Consider the following 25036-nt stretch of genomic DNA (forward strand, 5'->3'; position numbering starts at 1 on the left):
TGTAATGCAATTATACAGACTACAATTACACAAAAGTAATGATGCAGTGTCGATGGCAGTGGCTTCCAAGTAATCAGAAATAATGAGCACTTCCTCGATTAGAAATTAAGTTCGCATAAGAGATCCCTATTGATACATGTTCCCTGAATTGATGTACACTTTGCAAAAGGCCGTCCAGGCTGGTGAAGTCAGATGCTTCCCCCACGTCATTAATAAAGCCTAGAGGATGACAGCCATTCCATGCAGTATCTTTTATTCCGAGGTCTCTAAACTAGCACATTCTAATGAAGCGTACAGTTTATTACCCACTTTTCCAGCTGGTCAAACAGAAACAGAAATGGAGCAGAAGAGTCTGGAAGTCTGTGTGATTTGCTGAAGATCCCAGGTGTGGTGGTATTAATAGAGAAACATGGATATAATGTTCCACCAAATGGTACCCAGCATTCCACACAGGAGAGATGGTGGTCTGCACAGGTGATTCCTGGGATGCTCAGAAGCACCTGTCACTTCTCATCATGGCCCTCCTGGACTGGGGCAGTCACCTCTCTACCTCCAGGCTGGTTTCTTTGCCAAATCCGTGCTTGTCACTTTTCCTGAGCACTCGTTTCCCTACACAAACCTGACTACCTTCCTTCCTGATGCCTCCTAGAGCGTGGTGCTAAATTCTGCAGCAGACGGAAGTCCTCATAATTGGTACCAACCCACCTGCCTAGCCATACTCTCATCATGCGCTCAACCACCATGACCCTACCATCCCCACTGAGGTACATTTTACTGAATCGAAGACACCGCTCATAGTAACACATGCCATTATTTTATAGGCTCCTAAGAAAAAGAAATACGGCCAATTAAACTATTCTACACCATCCATGGTAAAATGAACCCCAATATTAGAGATTTTTAAATGAAAAGGAAGTTTCTTGAGTTGATGAAATGCAAGCTATATCCCATCCACACCCAGCCACCTGTTTCTCCACCGACACCCCCACTCCTCAGCCAAGTCTGCCTGTCCTTTAAGATTCAGCTCAACATCACTTCCTGAAAACCTTCCTGACTTCACGTCCCCAAGGCCACACTAAGTTGCAGCTGTCACAGGTCCCACAAACAGGGGTGCACTTCCTGGTCATTTGCAGCATGTGATGGTGATGGCTAATTTGTTCCCTGACGAAACAGGAGCAGAGACTTGACATCACCAACACACAGACAAGCACTTAACACGTTGTCTTCACCCACTCAACACATGGTGTTTTGACCAAGGTAAGTGGAATTTGAAGAGTGAAAGAAGTCAGGTGCTAGAGAACAAACACAGGGGACGAGATAAACCTTGCTGAAAATTCAGAATCCATCCTCTTTAAATTGCTTTGAATCTAGAAATTGCAAATATTAAGAGGAGCCAGCGCCCAGGAGAAGCGAATAGAGAAAGTGACCTCGGGCTAGATTTGTAGGATGCAGAATGAAAGTGTTGGCTGGCTGTCCAGGGCCTGGTCTCCCCCACCCAGAGACACAGTGACTTAGGGGTGGTGACAGCAAAGATGATCCCCCCGGGGTCACCGTGTGCTATGAGCTCAGCCAAAACCTCTGTTAAAGGAGTCCCTCCCAGGGGGCCCGGCATCCATCCATCCATCCATTAAGGAAGCCCCTCACTGCAGTAAGGAATGAAGCGGAGAGAACTAACTCCTCCCCTCTTGCTGCCTTCCTCTTAACTTCAAAGTAATCAAATGTTGTTTACACATAAAAGTTTAATCCTTCCACAAATTTGTATTTTGATTTAATTTGCATATCCCATTTACCGCGAGTCAACATGAAGAGAGACTCAACTAATTTAAACCATTTTTCTCTGGGCCTGAAATCCTTTTAGAGAGATTTTTCCATTAGGCGACTCAATTATGTCTCCTGTGGCTGATGTCAGTGGATTCGAATTCTGGTTAAAGAAACTCATATTGAAAACAGTGAGAATGGGGGTGGGGGGCAGGGAGAACAGAGGAGAAGAGACAATAATTACCTGTCTTTGATGCTACACAGATCAATGTGTAAATCACTAAAATTCCCCAGGGAACCTTGCTGAACTGGAATGAGGTCCTTGGGTTGGTTATCGATAAAGATGAGCCTCATGCAGCCTTGGAAAGCCTTAATGGGGTTTAAACATTGGGAATCGGTGAGATTGTCAGGGCACCCTGCGGGACAGAGAAAAACACGAAGAAGAATCCTGAAATGATCAGTCATTGCTTCAGCGACCTACTGATGGAAGACCTTGAGGTCTAATTATTTGGGTGTTTTTTGCATTCACAGCAGTGCACACATTTTGTAAATCCTAGCCTTCTCAGAGAGGGGACAACACCGGTACACAGTGGGGCATACTCCATCACTCTATAGAACAGAAAACACAATGTATTCAAGGAAATATCAAGAATATTCCATTTGTCTCCAACTTATTTCTTTTTCCCTATTTGTAAGCAATTTGCCAATTTTCTGCGTGGTGTACTTCACTCGTTCCAAGGAGGCAACATGTTATAACTTGGGAATTTCCGTTCTGTCTGGAAATACCTTTTTAAAATTCTTTTTAAGCGATTTTTTTTTTGGTGGGGGAGGCAGTAATTAGGTTTACTTATTTATTTTTAGAGGAGGCACCGGGGATTGAACCTAGGACCTCACGCATGCTAAGCACGCGCTCTAGCTCTTTGAGCTATCCCCTCCCCCTGGAAACACATTTCTGAATGCACAACTTGATTCTGAATTACACTTTCAAAGAAAATTATGCTTTGAGTAAGAATGGTGGCGGAGTGATTGTCTGGTTAATTGTCAGCATGAACAGGCTTCGTTCCCGAGAAAGGGACACCTAGGAACATAACTGGAATTTTGAAGCAATGGCAAAGCAAATCCAGATGACAGAGGAACTCAGGGTTTAAACGTACAGAGTTACAGGGCTGTAATCACATACATGAAAGGTTAACACCATACCCTTTTAAAGGGTGTTCTTTTAAAAATATACATTAGGCCGATTTAGCATCCCTTGCAACCAGGGCACACCTACCTCTCATTAAGGCAGGTGGAGAGCAAGGCGTGTCTAGGTGCTTGTGATCTTTATAAACTCCATCCTGGTGGTTTTAATAGGTTCAGAGCATATGGGAATGCAAGCTTGAAAACATGGCAATAACCCGTAAATAACTGGAAATTATTTCCACCATCTCTAATAGACAGTGAGTGCCGGGATGGAGCCCAGCAGCTGGCTAACAGCTCACAGTAACACTATAAAATGAAGAGATGCTGCATCTTCTAATTGAGGCTGGAGAGGAAATTTATGTAAGTTGACTATTATTACTCAAACTCATTTTTCACCTTCCTTAAGTTTACAGTCTACGTGTGGGGCATTGGTTTAAACACTCTTCAAGCCACAGATAAATCTTCCCTCCTCTGCCTGGAGCCCCTGAAAACCCACCTCCAAAAACCCTTCTTCAAACGGGGGCAGGGGAGCCACTCTGGCTTTGAGGCACTTCAGATGATTAAGTAACATTATTAATTCAACGTCATTTTCCCCAGAAATAAACAGAAGATTGCTTCTCTCTCTCTGCGGATGAAACATTGCGTGTGATGCTAAATTAAGCAGTCTGCGAGCTCTATATTTTGGGGTCTCCAGGACCTTTCTTCTACAGTGGTTATATCCCTTTTGCCAACATGGAGGACACAGATTTGGGGGGCGAATCCTGGTTCTACTACTCACACCAATTATTTCATCTCTGCAAACACCAGTCTTACTATCTGTAAGATAGGACCGATGGCCCCCACCTCGTAAAGTTACTGTGTGACTTAAATGATGTAAGACACAGAAAACATTTACAGAGAATGGAAGTGTTCCCTTTGGCAAGGAACTGGATATCCAGGCACCCACTGAGAAGATTTGAAGTGAAGGACAGAGGCTCATCCTGAGGCCATAAAATCAAACCACAAAGGTATAGCTCCACGTGGCTTTCCTCCCGCATTGGTGCAAAGTCCCTTTTGTATTTCAAAGCTTAACTGCATGGTGTGGGTAGGAGAGAAGTGATTTGCAAATTCTATTTAAGAGACTGCACTTTGTAATTTTACAGGACACCTCTCTTCTGTTTCCTAATGGAAAAAGGATGGGTCACGGTGGAACGGGCCCAGCTGATGCTCCATATTTACAACAGTTGAAGCCAGTCTGTGCATTCTCAGATAGAAAGCACCACACTATACATTGAAACCCTGATCACACTGACCTCTCCCAGCAACTTTGCTTTGTTTCCCCACATCCCTGATAAGGACCTTCAGGGACCTTGAGTGTCTTGTTCAAGGTCAGACAGCTACTGAGAGTAATTACCCTTTAGAGATTGCTTCTATAATGCAAACAACTAAGTCATCAGATATTAATATTTTTAGTGAAAAACAGCCTTTAAAAAACTAAATAAAAATAGACACACAATTGTAAAAAATGAAGCAAACGCCCTAATCCTATATTTCCATCCGTACCAGCTTGCCCTTGGGTCTTTGTAGGGGTAGGATCTGTACTGCCTGCTCTCTGTGGACTGACAAGTTCATGGGCCTTCTGGGTCCTCCCCAGTCTTAGCTGCCCCACTGCACGGGCACGGCCTCCAGGGACGTGGGGAACGCCAGCACAGGGGATTAAGAAAGCAAACCTGCAGAGCTACGACCGAGAAAGTGGAGGATGCTGGTTGGGTCTTCCTACCTGGATTTTTTTTTTTTTTCTCTCGCAGGTACTGCTGACTGTTGGCACCCATTCTCCAAGTTTTCAGCTGAGTTTCCTCTTTGGAATGTGATCGCAGAGTTTGGCACGGCTACAGAAATCTCCTTTGGGCGTGTTATGTAACACCGGCTCTTATAGCTAGAGTTATTTTTTTCCCTCAGCACTGACCTAGATAATTTATATTTGTGCAGCTGTGAGAAAGTTTGCTTCTCATTATTTTGGGGCTGTGAGGGTAGGTCTGTGTGTGTGTGTGTGCGGTGTGTGTGGTGTGTGTGGTGTGTGTGCGCTGGGAGGAGAGTCTATTTGACAAAGAAAGAATCGTCCCAGTGAAATCATTATCCACGCATCCTCCCTCCCTCCCTCCCTTATTGTCAACCTCAAAAGCTGGAGAAGTTTACCTCCAAAGTAGTAGTGGTTTCCAGAATAAATCTGCATCCGGGTGGTGTCCTGAGCCGGTGAGGTGGCATCGTTATCCAGAGTGAGAGTGATGCGGTTCCTCCTGGCAATGATGCTAACTGAGTGCCACAGGCCATCATTCAGGTTGCTGCCTGCAACAGAACCAGGAAGGACAAGCGTAGGGGTGACTGATTCGGGCAGGTGTGGGGGGAGTGGGCTGCCTCCTTGCCTGCGTGGTCCATGTGCATCATCAGACGGGCCCCTCCCTTCTCTGTGCTTAAACCAGCCCCCCAGCCACTTCCCAGCAGTCACCTCTCTTTTCCTTCTTACCACTTAATTCTATTATTTTCTTTCTAAAAAGTGGCTGAACAACTTCAGGCGTGTTTGGTTTAAAAACCAAAGGGCAAAACGCAAATTGGTCTGCACACTACAAACAAAGGTATATAAAACATTAATTGATTGGTTGATAGATGCATGCAGAGTAAAAAGCTAAAAGAAAATTCAAAATGTTCCCAGTGGTTTCTTTAATATTCTGCTAAATTGTATTATTGCTTTAAATTTTGATACATCTTTTAAAAATGTACTTTTTTGTAGAGTTTTATTTTATTGAAGTCTAGTTGATTTACAAGGTTTTGTTGGTTTCTGGTGTACAGCAAAGCGGTTCAGTTATACATACATAGTTATTATTTTTCAGATTCTTTCCCATTACAGGTTATTGCAAGATCTTTGTTTCCAAGGGTTTTTAATCTCTGAGTGGTGAGGTTGTCAGCAATTTTAGTGTTCTCCCATTTGTCTCCACGTGGCTTCTATTTCTTTTTTAGCAAAAAAAATAAGCTATTTGTAAAAGCGAACGTAGATGAGGAAAGCTAGATTCCAAGGACATGCTAGGCAGAGGCGTCTCCTGTTGGAGGGAGGTGACAGACTGGTTCGGTTCCAACCTTTTCCCTTAGCTGAGTTACCCACCTGCGCTGAGTTCTGATTGCATCATCTGTAAATACCATCGTTCTCACTGTGTCATTGCTAAAGGGATCAACGGAGATCAAACAGGAAGTTCCTCGGGGCAGTTCGGGCCGTAGTGGGTGTTTATTAAAAGCTAATTTCTCTCTTGTTCTTTGGCCCCAGATGTCTTCGGTGCCCACTACCCCGCTGACCTACCTTGTTAAGGGAAGTGCATTGGGAATAAGTCATGAGGGTTTCAACTATTTCCTACAAAACGTTTATCATTGATCAAGGCTCGGTCTGTGCAAAGCGCTTACGGAAGGAAATGTGGTTGTATCAACCAGTCCGGTCACAAAGACTGGTTTGTACCAAGAGCACAGAGAGCCATGCATTTCTTCACCCAGCAGACGTTCACTCTGCTCTGCTATGTGTCGAGGTACCTTCCTTTGCTCCTTGCCTCAGCTTCCTCCCCTGCAAAATGGGGAGAATGATCACTCTCACAGGCTACGGTGAGAATTACACCAGTTAACAGAGCGGCGCCTGCAGCACAGTACACGGCGCATCTCAAGGAGACAGCAGTGTTACCCAGAACAAACGGCCAGAACAGCAATGACAAAGGGCCCCCAGTGTTTGGGAGCGTGGGTGTGAACACCGTATGTGCTCTATCCCGGGGTCTTCCCTATTACACGCAAGAGACATACGCAAAGCAGATCAAAACACTATCTTCTGAGAATTTCAGGCTTAGACAGAGAAGCCAGCAAACAACAATCCCACTTGCAAATCTGGGCGAAGCAGTGATGTGAGTACAGAGAAGAGAAGGGGCCTGATTCCACATAAGGATCTGGAAAAGTCTTCCACAGGCGAGGCGGTGACAATTTAGGGAAGCTTAAGACTGAGTAGGCGTGCCCTGATTATCAAGAATTCCAGGGAACAGGGAGCCTGTACAGAGAAGCAAAGGTCTGGGGTGAGAAGCCGGAGGCATGTGGGAAGGGGGTCTGGTCACCCAGGGGCCTCGCATATGAGGCTAAGCACGGCGTTTCCACAATGTCCTTGGACACAGGACTTTGGACAGCATGAGCCCATTGGATTAGAATCTCTGGGGATGGGTTCCTAGCATCTGCCTATTTTAAAAGCCCCCTGGATGATGTAACAGGCAGTGAGGAATGTAAATCGCTGCTTTAGGGTCTAAAGTCCACGAGGGATCTTGGTGTGGGAGCAGCAGGCGGGAGGTGCACATGCCAAGGTGCTGGTGTCGCATAAGGGACCGGGGGGGGGGCGGGGGGAGTCAAGGCTCCCAGCAGAACCCGGGTGCATCTTACTTGCACAGACCCCAGGGGACAGGGTGATGAGGTGCAGTGAGAATGAAGACTGAGGGCTGGATTAAGAGCTATTTCCGGAGGTAAGGAGCTCAGATTTGGGAGCGCCGCCTGCGGCAGTGCCCAGAAACCCCTCCCGGGAGGGAGGGAAGCTTGCAAAATCAGAGCAGCGTCTGCAGGCTTCTCAGAATTGAGCCCTCAAGTGCTGGAGAGGCTGCCCCGGGAAGGTGCAAACCTGCCTTGCAGTGGGGCAGCCTGCCCCATCTGTTCAGAACAGCCCAGATGCAAGGGCCCCTCCCGCCTTTGCAGCCAGCTCCTCGCGGCCAGTGTTTGCAGCAACCCTGAACATCTGCTTGGGCTGGAGAGGGAGACCAGGGGCCGCTCAGCCTGGAGGCCCCACTTCCTCCCAAAGGCCAGGGTTTGGGGCCCAACGATAGGGGTTCTGCTAATGAGGTAGAAACTCTTGTCAGGTGTTTCCTGATGATAAACATTTGACTTCTGCCAGGGGCACTGGGGGGCACAGCCAGCTGTAGGTCTCCGGTCCTTTTGCCTTCATTTGCATACAAATTTAAATACTTCTGCATAATAAATGAGACTGCCTTTGCAGATAAACTATAGAAGAAGCTGGAAGGGAGTCAGGAACTAGTTCAACACAGAGGGTGAAAAACTAGCCCCTAAGAGCCCAGCTAGGTATCCACAGGGAAGAAGGAACACATGGAGGCCACAGGGAGCATGAAGTCTGGTTAGATACACCATCGAGGCATCGGGCAAGCTACACCGGCCTGGGGAAGAGGTCTGCTTGGTTATAGGGGGTGGGAGTGGGGATGGGAGCTGGAGCACGAGCTGGTGTGTCCTGACTTGGGGGTCCCAATCCCTTCCCACGTCAGAATCCACGTTTCTGTCTTGAAAATCATCCCCTAGTAAGGATTTGCTTGCTGGGTTGTTTGTTTTCTTTTTCCCTTCTTTTTTCCTTTTCAGTCTGCTTTCTTTCCTTTGGATCTGATGGCTTTTGATTTCTTCCACAAGGTCCCTGGTCCCTGCACGGGGAGCCTGTGTGAAGTCTCAGCTTGTAGAAAAGAATCATTAGAACAGGAGTTCTGGACGCTGACCACACAGAGATCACCTGGGGAGCTTCGGAAAAGGCAGGTCCCTGGGCCCCATGCCCGGTTAATTAAAGCAGACTTCTGCAGGCGGCCCCAGGTCTTGGGGCATCAAAGATCCCCAGAGACTCAGCTGTGTGGCCTGGGGCGGGAACTACTCCACGGGAGGTTTCGGGGGAGGAGGGAAAGCAGTTAGGGAAAACAGGACAGCTCAGAGGAGCTGACCAACCCAGACATAGATTCCAGGCAAGCCAAGGGGCCGCAGGTTGCCCTCTAAAACCCGGCTTCTACCTGGCCTCTCTTTTCCCTTCATTTGGTTAATGGACCCAAAATAACACCCCTGGAGATTCTTCAAGGTTTAGTTTTTAAGGTGGCTCTTTTAAAGGTACAGGTTTAAGTGCTATTCATTATTCACAAACTAGGCAAAATCAATTTTATGAGGTTGCTTTCCTCCAAAAATCTCTCCGAGATAATTAGCTCTTGAAAAAATAGAAGTTTTCAAGGAGAGAGAACAGGAAAGCGTTACTTTGATGGGGAAAAGCCTTTTGGGGTCAAAGAGCAAGATATTTAGGCCCACGTTGGGGTGCTCAGCCCTCATGTGATTTAAAAGCTGAGGCTTAAAAGGTGAGACTTGGGTTCTGGGAAGTTTGTTGGGTGAGGACACACATAAAACTCCTGAACTTTAATGTGATGTGAAATAATATTTGGCTTCCCCAGACCAGCAAAGAATAAAACTCAATTATACTCCATGTTTGTGGATCTAGAGGGAACCAGGCAATTTCAAAGTTTTGTACGTTCTTGCTGGAAGAGAATATACCAATAAACATCTAAACCCCTAAAACTACCTCCATAATTTTTATTCTGAAGAATGAATCCTAAAACAGTAACAGAGCTGCAGTCAAGGTTTATGGTAAAGGGAGTTTGTAATATCATGATTTATAATTTAAATTTATAATATATATATATATAATACATATAATATAATATATATAATGTAATATAATTTATAATATAAAAATCCACAGCTCCCAAATATTTCCAGTAAGAATAGTTTGGCTACATCAGATACTATGTATTCAGTAATATGGAATATAATGCAATCATTAAAAAGCATAATGCCAAGAATGTTAGTCATATCCTGTTCAGCGAAAAATACTGCACGTAGTATGATTCCCATTTGGTTAAAAATGACAACAAAGAGAAAATACTGGCATGATGTCGAAGGACAGAAACATAGATTTTTTTTTCTTATACAAAGTACTAGAATTCTCAAAGTCTTTAAAAAGTAAACGTTTAACTTTTATATTTTTTTTAAACTAGCATAATGTTTAGGCTGAGATAAAGGATAGGAAAACTTTTCATTCTTTTCTACTTCTTAGGCCCCATTGTTTAAAGTGGCTGCTCCCTGGTCCCAGAATTCAGCCTATGCATCAGTATGAAAGGTCTTTTACAGACAGGGTTAAGTAAACTGCTCTGCACTCGCTCAGGAACCAAACTAAAGCTTAAAATGTTTTCTCATGGGGAAAAAAAAAGACACTTTTCAACCCTGCAACTGAACTTGGACATGAAATTTGAAACCCAGCCCAACTGTAAAAATAGCTCAGAATGCATGCGACCAGGATGGAATATCTGCCAGGTGCCAGGCACTTTTTTAATTCCTAATTCTCCCAATAGTCCTGGTGGCCACGTTTTTGGGTCCTTGTGGTATTGATGCTAAACCAGAACGTTGGAGCCGCTGCCGGGATCAAATGGCCACTCAGAGGCAGAGCCAGAATTCAAAGTGCGATGTCCGGCACCCAGACCAAGTTCCTCCTGCTCTCCATGCTTCCAAACTAGCCATGCGCTGCTCGAGGAGCTGCTCTGATAGCCAATCACCTCTGCTAAGTGCTCTCTTTTACTGTTGACTTCAACTTTACTTTTATTCATTTCTATTTTTTAAACAGCTTTACAGAGAGAAACTTCACATACCGTCCAATCCATCTATGTAAAAACACACAATTCAATGCTTTTGAGTATAGTCACAGACTTGGGCAGCCATCACAGTTCATTTTAAAACATTTTGTAGCCTCCAACAGAAGTGCTGTGACATGTAGCCATCGGTCCCCAGTCTCCTCAAATCCCACCTCCATCCAGAGCCAACCACTAATCTATTTTCTGTCTGCACGGATCTGCCTGTTCTGGAGATTTCGTATCAACGAAATCATACGTTATGTTGCCTTTTGTGCCCAAATTCTTCCGCTTAGCACAATGTTCTCAAGGCTCATCCCAGGTGACAGCTTGCATCAGTACATCTGTGCGGCTGGGCGGTGCTCCTTTGCGTGGATGCACATCTTGTTTACACTCTTGCCAGCTGATGGGCATCTGGGCTGCTTCTGCACTGGGGCCGCTAAGAACAACACAACTCTGAACATTTATGTATGAATGTCTGCGTGGATCTATGTTTCCCAGTCTCTTAGCCATGCACCCAGGGGCAGAACTTCAGGGTCGTATGGTAACTCCAGATTTCACCTTTTAAGGAGCTGCTAAAGTGTCTTCAAAGTGGCTGCATCAGGCTCTCTTCTCTCAAGGCACCTTCCCCTTCGACAATCCTGAGTCCAAGCTTTGACCCTGTCTTTTAGGGAACTTTTAGCTTCTGAGAAGAATTGAAGTGCAATTCAACTTTTGTTTCATCAGAACGTCTAGTTTGGTCTGACCCTGGAATTCTAGCTGACTTTTATGGCTTTGATCTTATTTTTCTAGTAAATATCATTAACCAAGCATCTAATGTGTTTTTAAATTTTTTTTAATTGAACTATAGTTGATTTACAATGTTACGTTAGTTTCTGGTGAATAGCACAGTGATTAAGTTATATATTATTTTTCATATTCTTTTTCACTATAGGTTATTACAAGATATTGAATGTAGTTCCCTGGGCTACAGTAGGACCTTGTGGGGAAAGGAGGGGGCAGGGATAAATTAGGAGTTTGGACTTAGCAGATACAAACTACTATATATAAAACAGATAAACAGCAATGTCTTTTTTTTTTTAAATACTGTTTTGTAGTGGAAACTTCCCAACTATTTACAGTTCACATTTGATGACACTGAAACTCAAAGCAGGTAAGCAGTATTCTGAAGACCTAAAAAATTTTAATAGGGGTGAGGTTTCCCCTTAAAGGAGATTTTCTCAACACCAGCACTGGATCTTTTGGTCTGGATAATCCTTTGTCGGGAGTGTGGTGTCCTGTGCTTTCCTTCTGTGCTAGGGAAGAACAAACCTGACTCCATATTAGATCTGTTCCTTTGGCTCTAACCCTGTGCTCTGTCTCCTGTGCTCAGTCATGCTGGTTCTACACCTTTTGTAAAAGGATGTCGCCTAGAGCCTGAAATAGACAGGAGAGCCCATTCTCAAGGCTCTGACCTTTAAGGGTGTAACACTTTCCCATTCATATTGAGATAAAAAGTTGCAGAACAGAGAATAACACTTGTCTTGTTGGAGTTTTACAGGGACACCATGACCTGACCCACGTGGACAGCTGCAAGAACAAAGGATTCCAAAAACAAAGAATTCATACACCAAGAAGTTTGCAACCAACCATACGCCCTCCCTGTTTAGTATAAAAGGAGCCTAAATTCTGACCTGGAGAAGATGGATCTCCAGGACATGAGTCCCCCATTTTCTTGGCCTGCTGGCTTCCTGAATAAAGTTGTCATTCCTTGCCCAACACCTGGTCTCCTAACTTATTGGACTGTCATGCAGAGAGCAGAAAGAATCTGGACTTGGAAATACTTCTTGTGTAGGACATTGAGTGGCATCCCTGACTTACCAGATGCCCCCACCCCCAGCAAAAAACATCACCTGCCATTGCCAGAAGTCCCCTGCATGGGACTGGGGGAATGGGAAGCTGAGGTTGGTGGGAACGTAGAATTTCTTTTGCTTGAGAACCACGGGATTAAAGGAATAATTTGGAGGTTGCAGAGCCTCAGAAAGCAAGCACTGTCTCTCTCTCGCCCTCCCTCTCTCTGTCTCTCCCTCTCTTTCTCTCTCTCTCTCACTTTCTCTTTTTCTCTCATTCTCAAATTCCTAACAGACCTTTGCATTTCAGCCTTTATCTTATTTCAGCGTCTTCCTTTAGGGTCTGAAGACAGAAACTTTGAAACTGAGTGGCTGTCCTCAAATCTTTAAGCATCAGTCACACAGTGACACAGGGACACACAGAGCTACAGCCCAGGCCAGAGCAGGGTCCCCAAGACCCTATTTCCAACCCCAGAAATAACTTGTTACATGTGTCCTCAATGCCTTTATTTGCCCGTTACCCTTGCTCAAGGCCCTGCCACTTATAATGTCTAGCAATTTAGACAGATTTCTTAATCTCCCTCCACCTGCTTCCTCATCTGTAAAATAGAGACACAATTGCCTGGCTGGACTTGGAAGTTTCTAGGCTCTGTCTTCCCTAGAAAAACCAATTCAGCTGTTTTTCCATATCCTTTCATACTAACCTTTACTTAATAGTTCAAAGGTAGTTTCAATTTTTGAGAGAACAAAGTGGGGAATAGATAAATAATTGAATAAGGCTGTCTTAAAATGTCAGTCACATCACAGAAGAACATCTTGCAATTATTAGTACCATCTTGCCACAATTCAGGTCCTGAGTTTTTCCTAGATTCCATTTACCCATCAATGGTCAAATTCTATGAACCCTTCCCTACACTGGGTGGTTTGAATTCATGTATGTCTTAAAAACTCCTCTCTTACTTTGACTGCACCCCCTACCTGGGAGTACACTTTGTGTGATGGTCTCCCTTTTCCCAGCCTCCGACCTCTTTCTGGTAAAGGACACATTGCTAGTTAACGATCTAAAGAGCAAGGTTATGACCCACTGAACAGCAAGTACCCCTCCTATGGGTCATGGAGCCCAGAGAATGAAACTCAGACTGCTTATCTTGAAAATCTCTGCCTCTGTAATCAACTCTCCATCTGTCCTGCAATCTGATTTCCCAATATTCCTACACAAATCCCCTCCTCTGGCAAGGCTAGTGTATTCATTATGCTCCCAGTAAAGCACTTAGCTAATTGGTGCCCTCACATTCAGACTCCACTCCACCTGCGTGTTGCCCTCCCAGTTATCTTTCTGTCCAAATTCACCTCCACATCCTCCAATGCCCAGTTTTTGTCTGTCGAAAGACTTCCTCTCCTTAACTGCAGGGACAGGAAGCACCCAATTTTTGGACTTTCTACCACAGTCACCTAGCACAGTACAAGACACACCGAAAGAACTGAATGACTGAAGAAATAAATTAATAAACCTGGAAATAAATAAAGCAGGCTTTCCTTGAAGAAATCAGCACATAGAAATTTCTCCTTTCAAATTCTTATAATATCCACAGTCTAATCTATTCACTGAGATCATGATATTTACCACCTTGTACTATGAGTTAACTTAACAGTTCCTCCGTGTAAGCATTATGCCCCAGTGAGATTCAAAGTTCCCAAGGGTCAGAGCCCGTGTCATGTTTCGGTGTCCCTCTCAGCCTCAACAGGGCACCACTCTGCCCTCTCCCAAATGCTCCTTGATTGACTGAGCATCAGACAGGCTGGATCTCCACTGCCAAGTGCCAGCAGCAGGGTCCTCTCTGGCACGTGGACCATAAATCACAGGTTAAACTTTTCCTAGTTGGTAAAGCCTGGCTCATATGTCAAGATAACCTGGATCCTCAGAACCCTCGGTCAGCATATGAAAGGGACACGGCTGCGTTTACCGTACCCTAGGGTCAGATATAAAACGTGACGAGTCCACAATTGATGCTTAAGGTGTTTCCCTAGTAAAGACTTGCATGCTTGGCTCCAATATCTACATGATAAAATTTAAAGTCAGTTTCAGAGACAGACATTCCGCCGTCACCTTTAGGAGACAGCCCAAACCTTGGTGTCCCTGACCAAGATTCTGCTTCGTCTTGTATCTGTCCACCTTTGCTCCCTGTGACCCAGGCACCCGAAGTCACCTATGGAGTCTTCCACTTCTCAATCTCCTTTCATTTCTCTCCTAGATTGGAGTATCCTTCCCCTCCTTCTTCGTTTGACTGAATTCTATTCATTTTTCAAAACCAAGCTGTGTTGTTCTCATCTGTAGGAAACCTCCCTTTCTCACCCCTCCTGGTGTTTCTCCTCTGTGCTCCCCCAGTATCCTGAACATCTGCCTACTGTATTATCAGCATCAGTACCATCCCTTCCAGCAGTGCCTGTGAGCTTTTGGAGGGCAATGCCTCCATCCTCAGGCTTGAGTACAGCACCAGCACAGAGGAGACACTTCAAAAGCTTCCTGAATTAGATGGGGAGAGGGAGCAAAGTGAATTCTAGGAAAGACTTATTAAAGTAGAAAATCTGAAAGCTCAAAGGGGATGATAGCGGTTTTGACGATCAGACTATTTTCCTGGAAAACAAATCTGGCTCCCTCTGTTTCTCTTTGGAGTGATTTGGAGAATAAGTAAGCCAAGAAATAAAATGTTTCCATTATCATTACACAGGCCTGAAAAATCTACAGATGCCTATGAGATCATTCTTTGGGTAGACATTCCCAACCTTTGCTTGGTACCTTGACGCTCAGGCAATTACCTTTCTCGGTTTCCTGTGACATGGGACATCTCATCACATTACTCTCTTCTGAAACTTGAACTCTGTGCTCAGCCAGAGAGTCTGTGGTGACAGTGATAGCCCTGTGGGTGTCTACTCGTTTGCCCTTGCTAGTGGGATTTTCTCATCAACGTTATCTTAGTTAAAGCACAGAGGCATTCATGACAACTTAATTGAAGCAGAGGATGGGGTTCACAGAGTCATCATGTCTACCTGATGTGCAGATGGCGGTGAGTTACAAATGGATGTTATGAAAAATGGCTGTGTTAGGGGAGCAGCACTGTTAATTGCAGGGCTGCAGACTAAAACCATCTGGCCACAGTATTAATAGGGTGAGCACTTTTATCCTTCAGGACACCGCTCCCCCAACCATCTCCCTACCTCTAGGAGCTCCACTGTCCTTTATCTAATTAGTTCTTCCCCTGAGTAGAGCTCATTCCTGGGTTTGATGCATTCTGCAGCATAGAATTGTTGTAACATGAATGTTTGTTTAAAAATCACTATTAACTCCTCTTTCACTGTGAAAATGCTACCCTTCAGAGATGTTGGGTGGGGTCGATTCTACAAGTTCATTTATTTGGACACCTGTTTATACATACAGTGAGGGGTTATAATAATTACTGAGGGCTTGTTATGAGCAAGGGTTAGACCAGCCTTCGGAAAATAGTGGTGAGAAAGGCTGACAGTATTCTCATTCCCAAGAGTCCTCATGTCCTCAGGGTGAGAGTAGCAGTGAACAACCCATTATGTAGACATGCAATTAATACACATTCTTATGGGCTGAATTGTGCCCTTGAATCCGTATGTTGAAGTCCTAACTGCCCAGTGCCTGAGAACGAGTCTGTATTTAGAAATAGAACCCTTAAGGATGTAACTAAGGTTACGTGAGGAGACCCATATCCAATATGGTGGGTGTCCTTTCAAGAAGAGGACATGAGAACACAGACCAGCACACAGTGAAGGCCGTGTGGAAACACAGGGAGAAGGTGGCCATCTACAAGCCAAGAGAGAGGCCCTCAGGAGACAGCCCTGCCATCTGATATCTTCAACTTCTAACCTCAAGAACTCTGAGAAAGGAAGTTTCTGTTCGGTCGCCTCAGCTGTGGCATTTTGTTGTGGCAGCTCTAACAAATGAATAAATGCATTTATACACATGCTTATGGCCAACGCAACAAAGGAAAAGAGCCACAAGACTAGATCATGGGGCCGCTGGTCTGCTTTGGGAAGGTTTCTTGAGAAAATATCAATTGAGATGAATTCTGGAAAAACAAGTGAGATAGGGTCGCCCTTAGCTCTAGGGGGATTTATTTAATGCAGAGCGAGCCAATGTGAAATCATCAACTAACATCCATTATGGCTGCTTATTTAAGGGTATGTCACTAGAATTTCAACCTATCTTCAGCTAGAAAAAGAACAAGTCGGTCACAGCAGTCTATGACATCTAGAAAATTAATGACTGGTTAGAACGGATTGTGGAATTAGTAATTCTAGATTGCCCTCTAATTCTTAGTACTCAAGAAACTATAGAAATATTGGGAACATGCAAGGTGGTAAGGACCTCTGATGAACACTGCTGCTTATACCTAGGAATGAAATGGAATGAGTTGGAGTGACCCCTTCAGTAAGCCATTTGCCGTGACTAAAAGCCCTTCCAGGGTATGTGGTTGACCTCTGGGTGTTTGTTGGTCATGTTTCCTTTAACCCAGGAATTCTGTTCTGTGCCTGGTGACTGGCTTTAACTTTCTGTCTTCCTAGCTCAGCATCATTTAGCAGGTCCTGGCTGCCAGGCTGAGATTTCGCCAGCTGAAGACTTCCTCTTTTATCTTCTGAGTTCTGCTCGGTTGTGCTGAGACTCCTTCCTCGATGCGGAAAATTCTACTCTGGATTTGATGCCTCTAGTGATATCAAAGCAGCATACTGTGAGGCTAGAATGCTCTGGACAGAATATTCTCTAATGAAAAACCAAAAGTGGCCTCTTTGCCATGTGGCTTTACTGGTGCTGGTTCTATTTTCTGCAGTGACATAAACACTCAGAAACTCTCATCTGTGACAAAACCTGTCCCACAGTACAGTGACCCTTATCATGGTTCTGTTTTGTTCTCTCCATGTGAAATAGCTCCAATAATTACACCTGCTCTTCTTAACAACGCTTCAAGGTCCTATATACACTTTTTTTTTTTTTACAATGTTGTGTTAATTTCTGGTGTAGAGCATGGTGATTCAGTTATACGTACATATCATTTTCATATTCTTTTTTAGTACAGGTAATTACAAGATATTGAACATAGTTCCCTGTGCTATACAATAACAAGGTCCTAAATATTCTGATTAATTCCCTTACCAACAAACACACACACACACACACACACACACACACACACAAACACAGTACTCTAGTATGATTTACAGAAGGCTACAAATAAAAACCAAGCACACAGCTTCTGAGATTAGGATCCTTGGTACCTAACTCTATACGGATCCCTGAAGGTAACATGAAGGATCTTTCTGGAACATCCAAGCATCTCATTCACAAAAACCATTGTATGAAAGAAGCTAAGTTTGCCATTCTTACTCCACAAAATGCACCGCAATTTTGGGAACTGAGAAATGACCTATGGAAGGGAGTTGGCCCTGAGTACATCTAACTAAGGTCACCTACCCTGTTTTCAAAAGAAGGCTCTGGGGTTGAAGATAATAAGGGACAGGGTTGGCCTACAGTTTTTCTTCAAGAACCCATATAGAAGTTCAGAAGGGACGTTAGTCATTCTAGACTGATGTTCTCTTTTAGCTACGAAAGACAAAGGTCTAACAGAACACAACTCACTCACACTCCGCATCTGTGCAGAACAGGGCTAGGCAGGAGCCCTGGGCTATAGCCTGAGTTCAAGCTCTTTGCCCAGACTGGTTTTTGAGTGGACACTTGACATTTTGGGAGGCACTAGAGCAGGGAAAAACAGACTTCAAATTTTCGTGACTGAAGCCCCCAGATCTTTCTTCCTATCCTCATTCCCAGCATCTACCCATCAGAAAAATAAAAATAACATTGAAATGTCACATTCATTTCACAATAATTATAGTGGTGCCTACTCTTTCTTCAGATTGCTTCATGTTTCACATGAAAGTCAAAACCCTCTGTGTTGATGGCCACAGGAATGAGCCGGGTGGGCTCCTTTACTTTTATGAAATTTCCTGTTTCCTTAGTAATCCAGACTGGTTTAGACAATAACTATCTCCATTCCAAGCACTTGTTTAAGGGCCTTTTAAAATAGCAGCCACTTCCCCCATTAAAAAGTAGAACGTGGATACAGTGGAGTACTACTCATCCATAAAAAAAGAATGAAGTAATGCTATTTGCAGCAACATGATTGGACCTGGAGATTGTCATATTAATTGAAGTAAGTCAGACAGAGAAAGACAAATATCATATAATATCTTATATGTGGAATCTATAATCTTATAATATCTTAATATCATGTAATCACTTATATAAAGAATCTAAAAAATATATATATATGAACTTATTTACAAAACAGAAACAGATTCAGACATAGAAAACAAACTCATGGTTACCAAAGAGGGAGAGGGGGAGAGATAAATTAGGAGTTTGGGACTAACAGATATACACTACTATAAATAAAATGGATGAACAAGGACCTACTATATAGCACAGGGAACTACATTCAATATCTTATAATAACCTATAATGGAAAAGAACCTGAAAAAGAAAAGAATAGATTTCTAAAAAAGATACATATAACTAAGTCACTTTGCTGTACACTTGAAACTCACACAACATTGTAAATCACCTATATGTCAATTTAAAGAAATTAACAAAAAAATAGAACATAGCATTGACTGTTCAGCAATAAGGGACAGAGTGGTCCCAAGACACATGTTTCCTCAGGACAAGAGATGAAGAGCTAGGGTCTGAGATTTACCAAGGAGGAAAGCCAGATGTCTGTTCATTTATTTAAGATTTGCATATACAGCTGTTCTGATTCCTGAAAAGAGAAATGGCCAGGCTCACTGGGCAGCAGGGCCCCTGGAAGGTGTTCTCTTTGTTCCTATGTAGACCTCTGTTTTCCAGGTGGGGTTCAGGGCACAGGAGTGACCAGAATGGGAAAGCTGTGCAAAACACAGCAAAGTCTCAGGAAGTAGACCAACTTCTGCCAGTATATCAAGTCACTTCCAACCTTGGTACTTAGTGATAATCTGACTGAGGAATTGACACTGAGCATTTAAAAAGGTCTGAGAACAGTATGTCACTTATAGCCAATGGATATTTGTGTGTTAATATATGGATTTGCATAATTTACTCTATAATATTAAAAAGATGGCATTAGGTAAAGTACAGAAAAATCTATGAAGACAATGGAGTCACCATCATGTCAACCCCTCCTAGCCCCCCGATCCATCTATTGATAGGGCCATAAGGTTAAATGTTTTGGGAAAACCCAACTTTAGACTCTAATATACCTATTTTCCTTAGTAGCCTATTGTACGTTTGTTCTTTCATCTCAAGCAGTTTCTTTACATTTTGGTTGTTTAAAACAAGAGACAATGTAACAGATGGATATGAATGGCAGTGAGAGACAGTGTAGAGACTGTGGACTTGGGAATGCAAAGGCCTGACGTTGAACACCATCTCCATCCCCTTAACTTAATTTCTGACTCTCAATGACCTCTTTTGCATGCTGGTGAAATAATAACCACTTCATAAGTGTCAGGGGTTTTTGTTTAATTTTTGTGTTTGTAGTATTATATGACAAGGCCCTCACATCATGCCTGGCCTACAAGAGTTGCATGGTGACTGTTGATCCAACTGTCATGCCACTGACAGTGAAATGACACCCTGAGTCTTCCTTGTTTCCACCCGTGCGAGGCTTTTCGCAGAGATGACAAACATAGAAAATAAAGAAATATGCAAGGTTGGGATTGCACTGTTGTTCTTCACCTTCTGGAAATGTCATCCCTTGGAACAACTAAATTCAAAGGCCTTCTATTTTGAAGATGATTTACTTTGTACTTCTCTTCCTGATCTCCAATGCAACATACACAAAATGATCCCCCCTAAAAGCTACACTGTACAGAACTCTGGGAACATGAGTGAATGTGCAAGGTATCTATGTGATACACTTTCTGGGGGGGGCCACCTTCTCTTTTAGACCCTGGACATTAGAAACACAAGTAAATATTTAAATATCTGGATTCTGTCTTCAATTAACAAAATGTAGTGCTATTTGTTATTCTCCATGAGGTTCCATCTGTCAAGAGGAGCCCCAATGACCCTCAAAAATTGTTGCACAGTAGTAATTAATTTCTATTCTCATATGGGATTTTCATATCTTATAAAGCCAATATGATCTCAAGTCTTAGAAAACAAGTTTCCCCAGGAATGTCAGAATGTAAGGGCAGAGGAAAGGATAAATTGGGAGTTTGCAATTGGCAGATACAAACTACTATATATAAAAGAGATAAACAACAAGGTCCTACTATAAAGCACAGGGAACTCTATTCAATGCCTTGTAATAGTCTATAATAAAAAAATATGAAAAGGAATGCATATATATATATATATATATATATATATATATATGTATGATTAAAACATGCTGTACACCAGGAAAAAATTTAAAAATAAATACTTTAAAAAATATTAATAATGTAAGGGAAAACTGTTCTTGTTTGATTTGTTGTTTGTTTGTTTGTTTGTTCTCCTGCCCTTTTTCCCCTGAGGTAGAAAAATCTCAGTAGACACAAAGCCTTGATCCATTTTAAAGAACAATTTAAAAAGTTCAAAAAAAAAAAGTTCAGATTTTCCAAAATTCAGGAAATCCTTCTCAGGGAGACACTCCAGAAAGGGTTTTCTGAGACAGACATCAGAACATTTTAAAAAACTTTATTTACCTGTTTGAATTTTTGAGAAACATGTCTGAAATAATTGATAATTTCCTCTCCTTCCACAGCTGGGTAATGCAGCAGCTCTTAGCAGCCTCTCTCTCAGCCATAAACACATTTTAATGGACTGACATATGCTTAATAACACAGGTAGCACCTGGATGTTTTTAGAGCAAAGTGCCACTGGGGCCTGTCCTGTATTAAAACTGCATCTCTGACCTGAGGCCTACATGTCTCTGTGCTCAAACATCTCATCGATTAGAGAGAAACAGCCCAGTGCCAGCTCACATTTTTCTTGTTCAAATAAGGAGGCTCGAGGTTTAATTTTCATAACTCTGCACACGAAAAATGTTATGTTTCCAAGTGATTAACTCCCCTCCATGACCAGAAATCTTATACATTTTATAGAAGTCCCAGGACTACACACATTCACTCAGCTTTTATGACTCTGTAAAGCAAGGCCCTTTTTAGCCATTGGTCTGGAGTCAGTATGAAAGAAAAAGAGACTTGCTAAATAACATCTCAACGCTGTGCTCAAGAGTTTAGAGACACTCTCTCATTTAATAGCCACCACAGTCTTATGATGGAAGAATGCTTTCTCATTTTGCATTGTAGGTAGATGCCCACAATGATCCCTGAGTCCTAGCACCCAAGACCTTGGATGATCCCAGGGGCTTGAGCAAGGGCTAGACTGAGTCACTTGCTTCTAGCGAACAGAATATGGTCAAAGAGATGGCAAGCCACTTCCGGTATGAGATTACACAAGACTGTGGCTTTTGTCCTGGGCATTCTCTCTCACTCCCTCTGGGGTCACTCACTCTGGGGTAAGTCAGAGGCAGCCTTTTGGAGAGGCCATGGGGATAAGCTTGGACATGGATCTCTGAGGTGGGCCAACAGCCATGTGCGTGAGCCCAGCAGCAGATTTAGCCCCAGTTAAACCTTGAGATGCCCGGAGCCCCGGCCAACAAGTTGATTGAGCCAGATTCACCTAGTCAAGGGGCCCCTGGATTTATGAATCTTAGAAACTGAGACATCATAAATGTTGTTTTCAACATCTACATTTTGGTATAATTTGTTATGTAGCTATAGAAAACTAATACACTCCCATTTACATACGAGACCTATGGCTACAGAGCAGTAAGGGGAAGAGGTGCCTTTTGAACCTGTCTGTCTGGACCCCCAGACCCAGGCCCTTCTGTTATTTCCAGGCGTCCAATGGGGTTTTTTTCCCCACTCATTGACATTTCAGGCTCTCCCAATGTCTGACCTGATCTTGACTATTAAGTCACATCATTTACTATTTAACTTACTTTTCTCTAATTTATCTGAATAACAAAACTCCCAGCCCAGTGGGAGAAAAAGACAATTGAATTAAAGAAAGACGCAGTGTCGTGTAATCCAGGATGGGCATCGGCCCAGTGTGCACCACGGAGGGGGATCTGACTCAGACTATAGAATGAGGACGGCTTCTCAGATTTCTTGACCGAGCAGCGTGACTTTGCCCCAGATCCAATGTCTGGCACGTGCTCTGACCTCAGTAAGTGCTTGTGGACTAAGAGAGCTTGCTGCTTCTGGAGGGACAGGAGACCGCAGTCGGGTAACACGTGAAAAAGGAGGGAGACGATTCCACTGCTGTGTGTTGAAGGGGCAGCAGTTAGAAGGACCAGAGAAAGTGCCCAGATTTGTCTCTTATTGCTACAATAGCACTTATACCATATTGTTATAAAAGTGAGCGTTTTCCAGACTTCAGCTTTCCGAGGACCTGTTTTTAAAGTTTTGCCACACCCTGATGCCAGAGGTAATAGTATTTACTTAATATCTTAAAATATATTTTTAAAATATTTTAAAAGACTCACTAATGTTTACTTGAAATGGAATTCAGTGGCTGTAAAAAACAAAGTCCTATGGGAGTGTGGGGTGCAAAGAAACTAGACACTTTGAAGTCAGACAGGTTCAGGATGAAATTATCTATCACCATGTGATTTTGGAAGTTATTCAGACTCCATGACTCTTCATCTAGAGAGTGGAAAATAGTATTTTTCTTGAATGAGCATGGCAGGGATGCCACATAACACATGCTGTGTCGGTGGAGACCTAAAAAAGAGCTCTGTAAGTGGTCTACATTATGCTAAATGGTGTTAGACAGGAATTCTTATCCCCATTTCTCAGATGAGACTGTTGAGGGGCAAGGAAATTAGGGGACGTGTCAAAGGTTACCAAGCTAAATCTGAATTCGGGGTTTTCCGCATAAGAAAAGAAAAATGTTGCTTCTCCACACTTAGGGTGAATTTGTGCCAATCCCGCATCCCCAGGGTCTGTATGTTTTGGTCGGAATCTCAGAGCAAGACCCCGACCTAGAGGTTTTCAGCAGACGATACCTGTGAGGATCTCGGCCGCGCGCTCTGTCACTTTCTGAATCACGAGTCTCAGGGTCCCACCCTCCAGGCTCAGGAGCAGGGTCCCTGAGCCCTCAGACAGCTCCGTGGACAGAAGGAGACCATCGTGGTTCCACGTTCGAAACTGGAAACTCACTGAGAGCCCGTCGATCTGGGGGGTGCCGGGCAGCAGCAAATAACTGCTGGTGGAGCTGAGGAACGTGACAGGAACAATTTGTGGCTCGGCGCAGGAGAAAGTGACGTTGCCCTGGAAAACAATAAACATCAAGTACATGAAAGCCATTTTTTATTCTGCAATCTGACAGTTGATAGAAACAGCCACCTGGAGCTGACCTTAATTTCAGGATCATTCTCCATTCAGCTGCAAGATCTTAAAGGGAAAGGTATGCCTGCTTGGTTCGGAAACACCCACAAGATTGTTTTCCATTCCAGTTTTACAGATTGCAGGGCTGTCTGCAAAGAGGTCACCAAAGACCTCGGGAGGGGTGGGGGGATGGGAAGCGGCAGACGTTTCTAGAGAACCAGAGATGAAAATCATGACATTCATTCAGTGAATCAGTATGGACTGCAAGTCAACTAGGTGCCAAGCACGAGGATACCTCTGACAGAGAGAGATGCACACACAAAAGCTTGGTGGCGAAATTAGCAAAATGACATCTCTGGGGAATTAGTCATTTCTGAACATAAAGTGGGGCAGAGAGGACCAGAGACCATGAAGGAGGTGCGGCAGAGAAAATGAAGGGAGGCAGAGATTAAAAGCCCTTTAAGCTTTTGCTAAAGTTATCGTTCAACGTTAGAAGCAATAAAGTGACATTGGCTAGATTTTTAATTTATTAAGAGTGTTTTTAGCCTATAATGAAAAAGAGTATGAAGACAATGATATGTATGTATATGGATGACTGAAACATTACACTGCACACCAGAATTGACACATTGTAACTGACTACAATACGTCAATAAGAAAAAAGAGAATATTTTCAGTAGCACAGGGAGAAGGGGTTTGCATGAGAGGATTAGACAGGGAGTAGTAAGTGGGCATAGACTAGAGTTAAGAAGACTGTTTTTTGATAAGTGAGAGGAAACGAATCCAGGATGATTAGAGTAAGAGTCTGCATCCAGGAAGTTACAGGAAAATAAAGAACTGTATCTATGTGCCCATCTCAGCTGAGTGCTGGAGTCCCTCTTACCAGATGAAAAGGAGAAGTCCTGGAAGACCTTACAGATTAAAATTGGTGTTACATTATGAAAGCCATTGGGAATTTTTATAGCCAATGACATCTTGTTTTTCACCCCTACCATTTGTTTCTTTTAGGTGCTGAACTAATCTTCACAACAATGCAGCGAGCTTTAACACAATATTCTCCTCTAAATAGTCATAGTGTAGTAGGGAAGAAAAAACCCCAACTCCATATGAGATCTGTTCCTTTGGTGCTAACCTGTGCTCTGTTTCCTGGGCTCAGTCATGCTGGTTCTGCACCTTTTGTAAAAGAAAGTTGCCTAGAGCCTGAAATAGACAGGAGAGCCCATTCTCAAGGCTCTGACCTTTAAAGGGTGTAACACTTTTCCATTCATACAGAGATAAAAAGTTGTAGAACAGAGAGTAACGTTTGTCTTGTTGAAGATTTACGGGAATATCATGACCTGACCTATGTGGAGCTGCAGG

The 25036-nt window shown here is 43.4% G+C and overlaps 1 protein-coding gene across 2 annotated transcripts in view; it reads right to left on the reverse strand.

Annotated features, from left to right (window-relative positions):
- Nucleotides 1-25036, reverse strand: part of CNTNAP5 (contactin associated protein family member 5) — a 733870-nt gene that overhangs the window by 316426 nt on the left and 392408 nt on the right. For both annotated transcript variants that reach the window (XM_045516101.2, XM_045516108.2), the window contains exons 8-10: nucleotides 23356-23620; nucleotides 5116-5265; nucleotides 2003-2174 (exon numbers count right to left, since the gene is read on the reverse strand). In XM_045516101.2, the coding sequence (XP_045372057.2) occupies nucleotides 2003-2174; nucleotides 5116-5265; nucleotides 23356-23620 (587 nt within the window). The remainder of the gene's footprint in view (nucleotides 1-2002; nucleotides 2175-5115; nucleotides 5266-23355; nucleotides 23621-25036) is intronic.

The sequence above is a fragment of the Camelus bactrianus genome, chromosome 5 (assembly GCF_048773025.1).
Source record: "Camelus bactrianus isolate YW-2024 breed Bactrian camel chromosome 5, ASM4877302v1, whole genome shotgun sequence".
Classification (NCBI taxonomy): Eukaryota; Metazoa; Chordata; class Mammalia; order Artiodactyla; family Camelidae; genus Camelus; species Camelus bactrianus.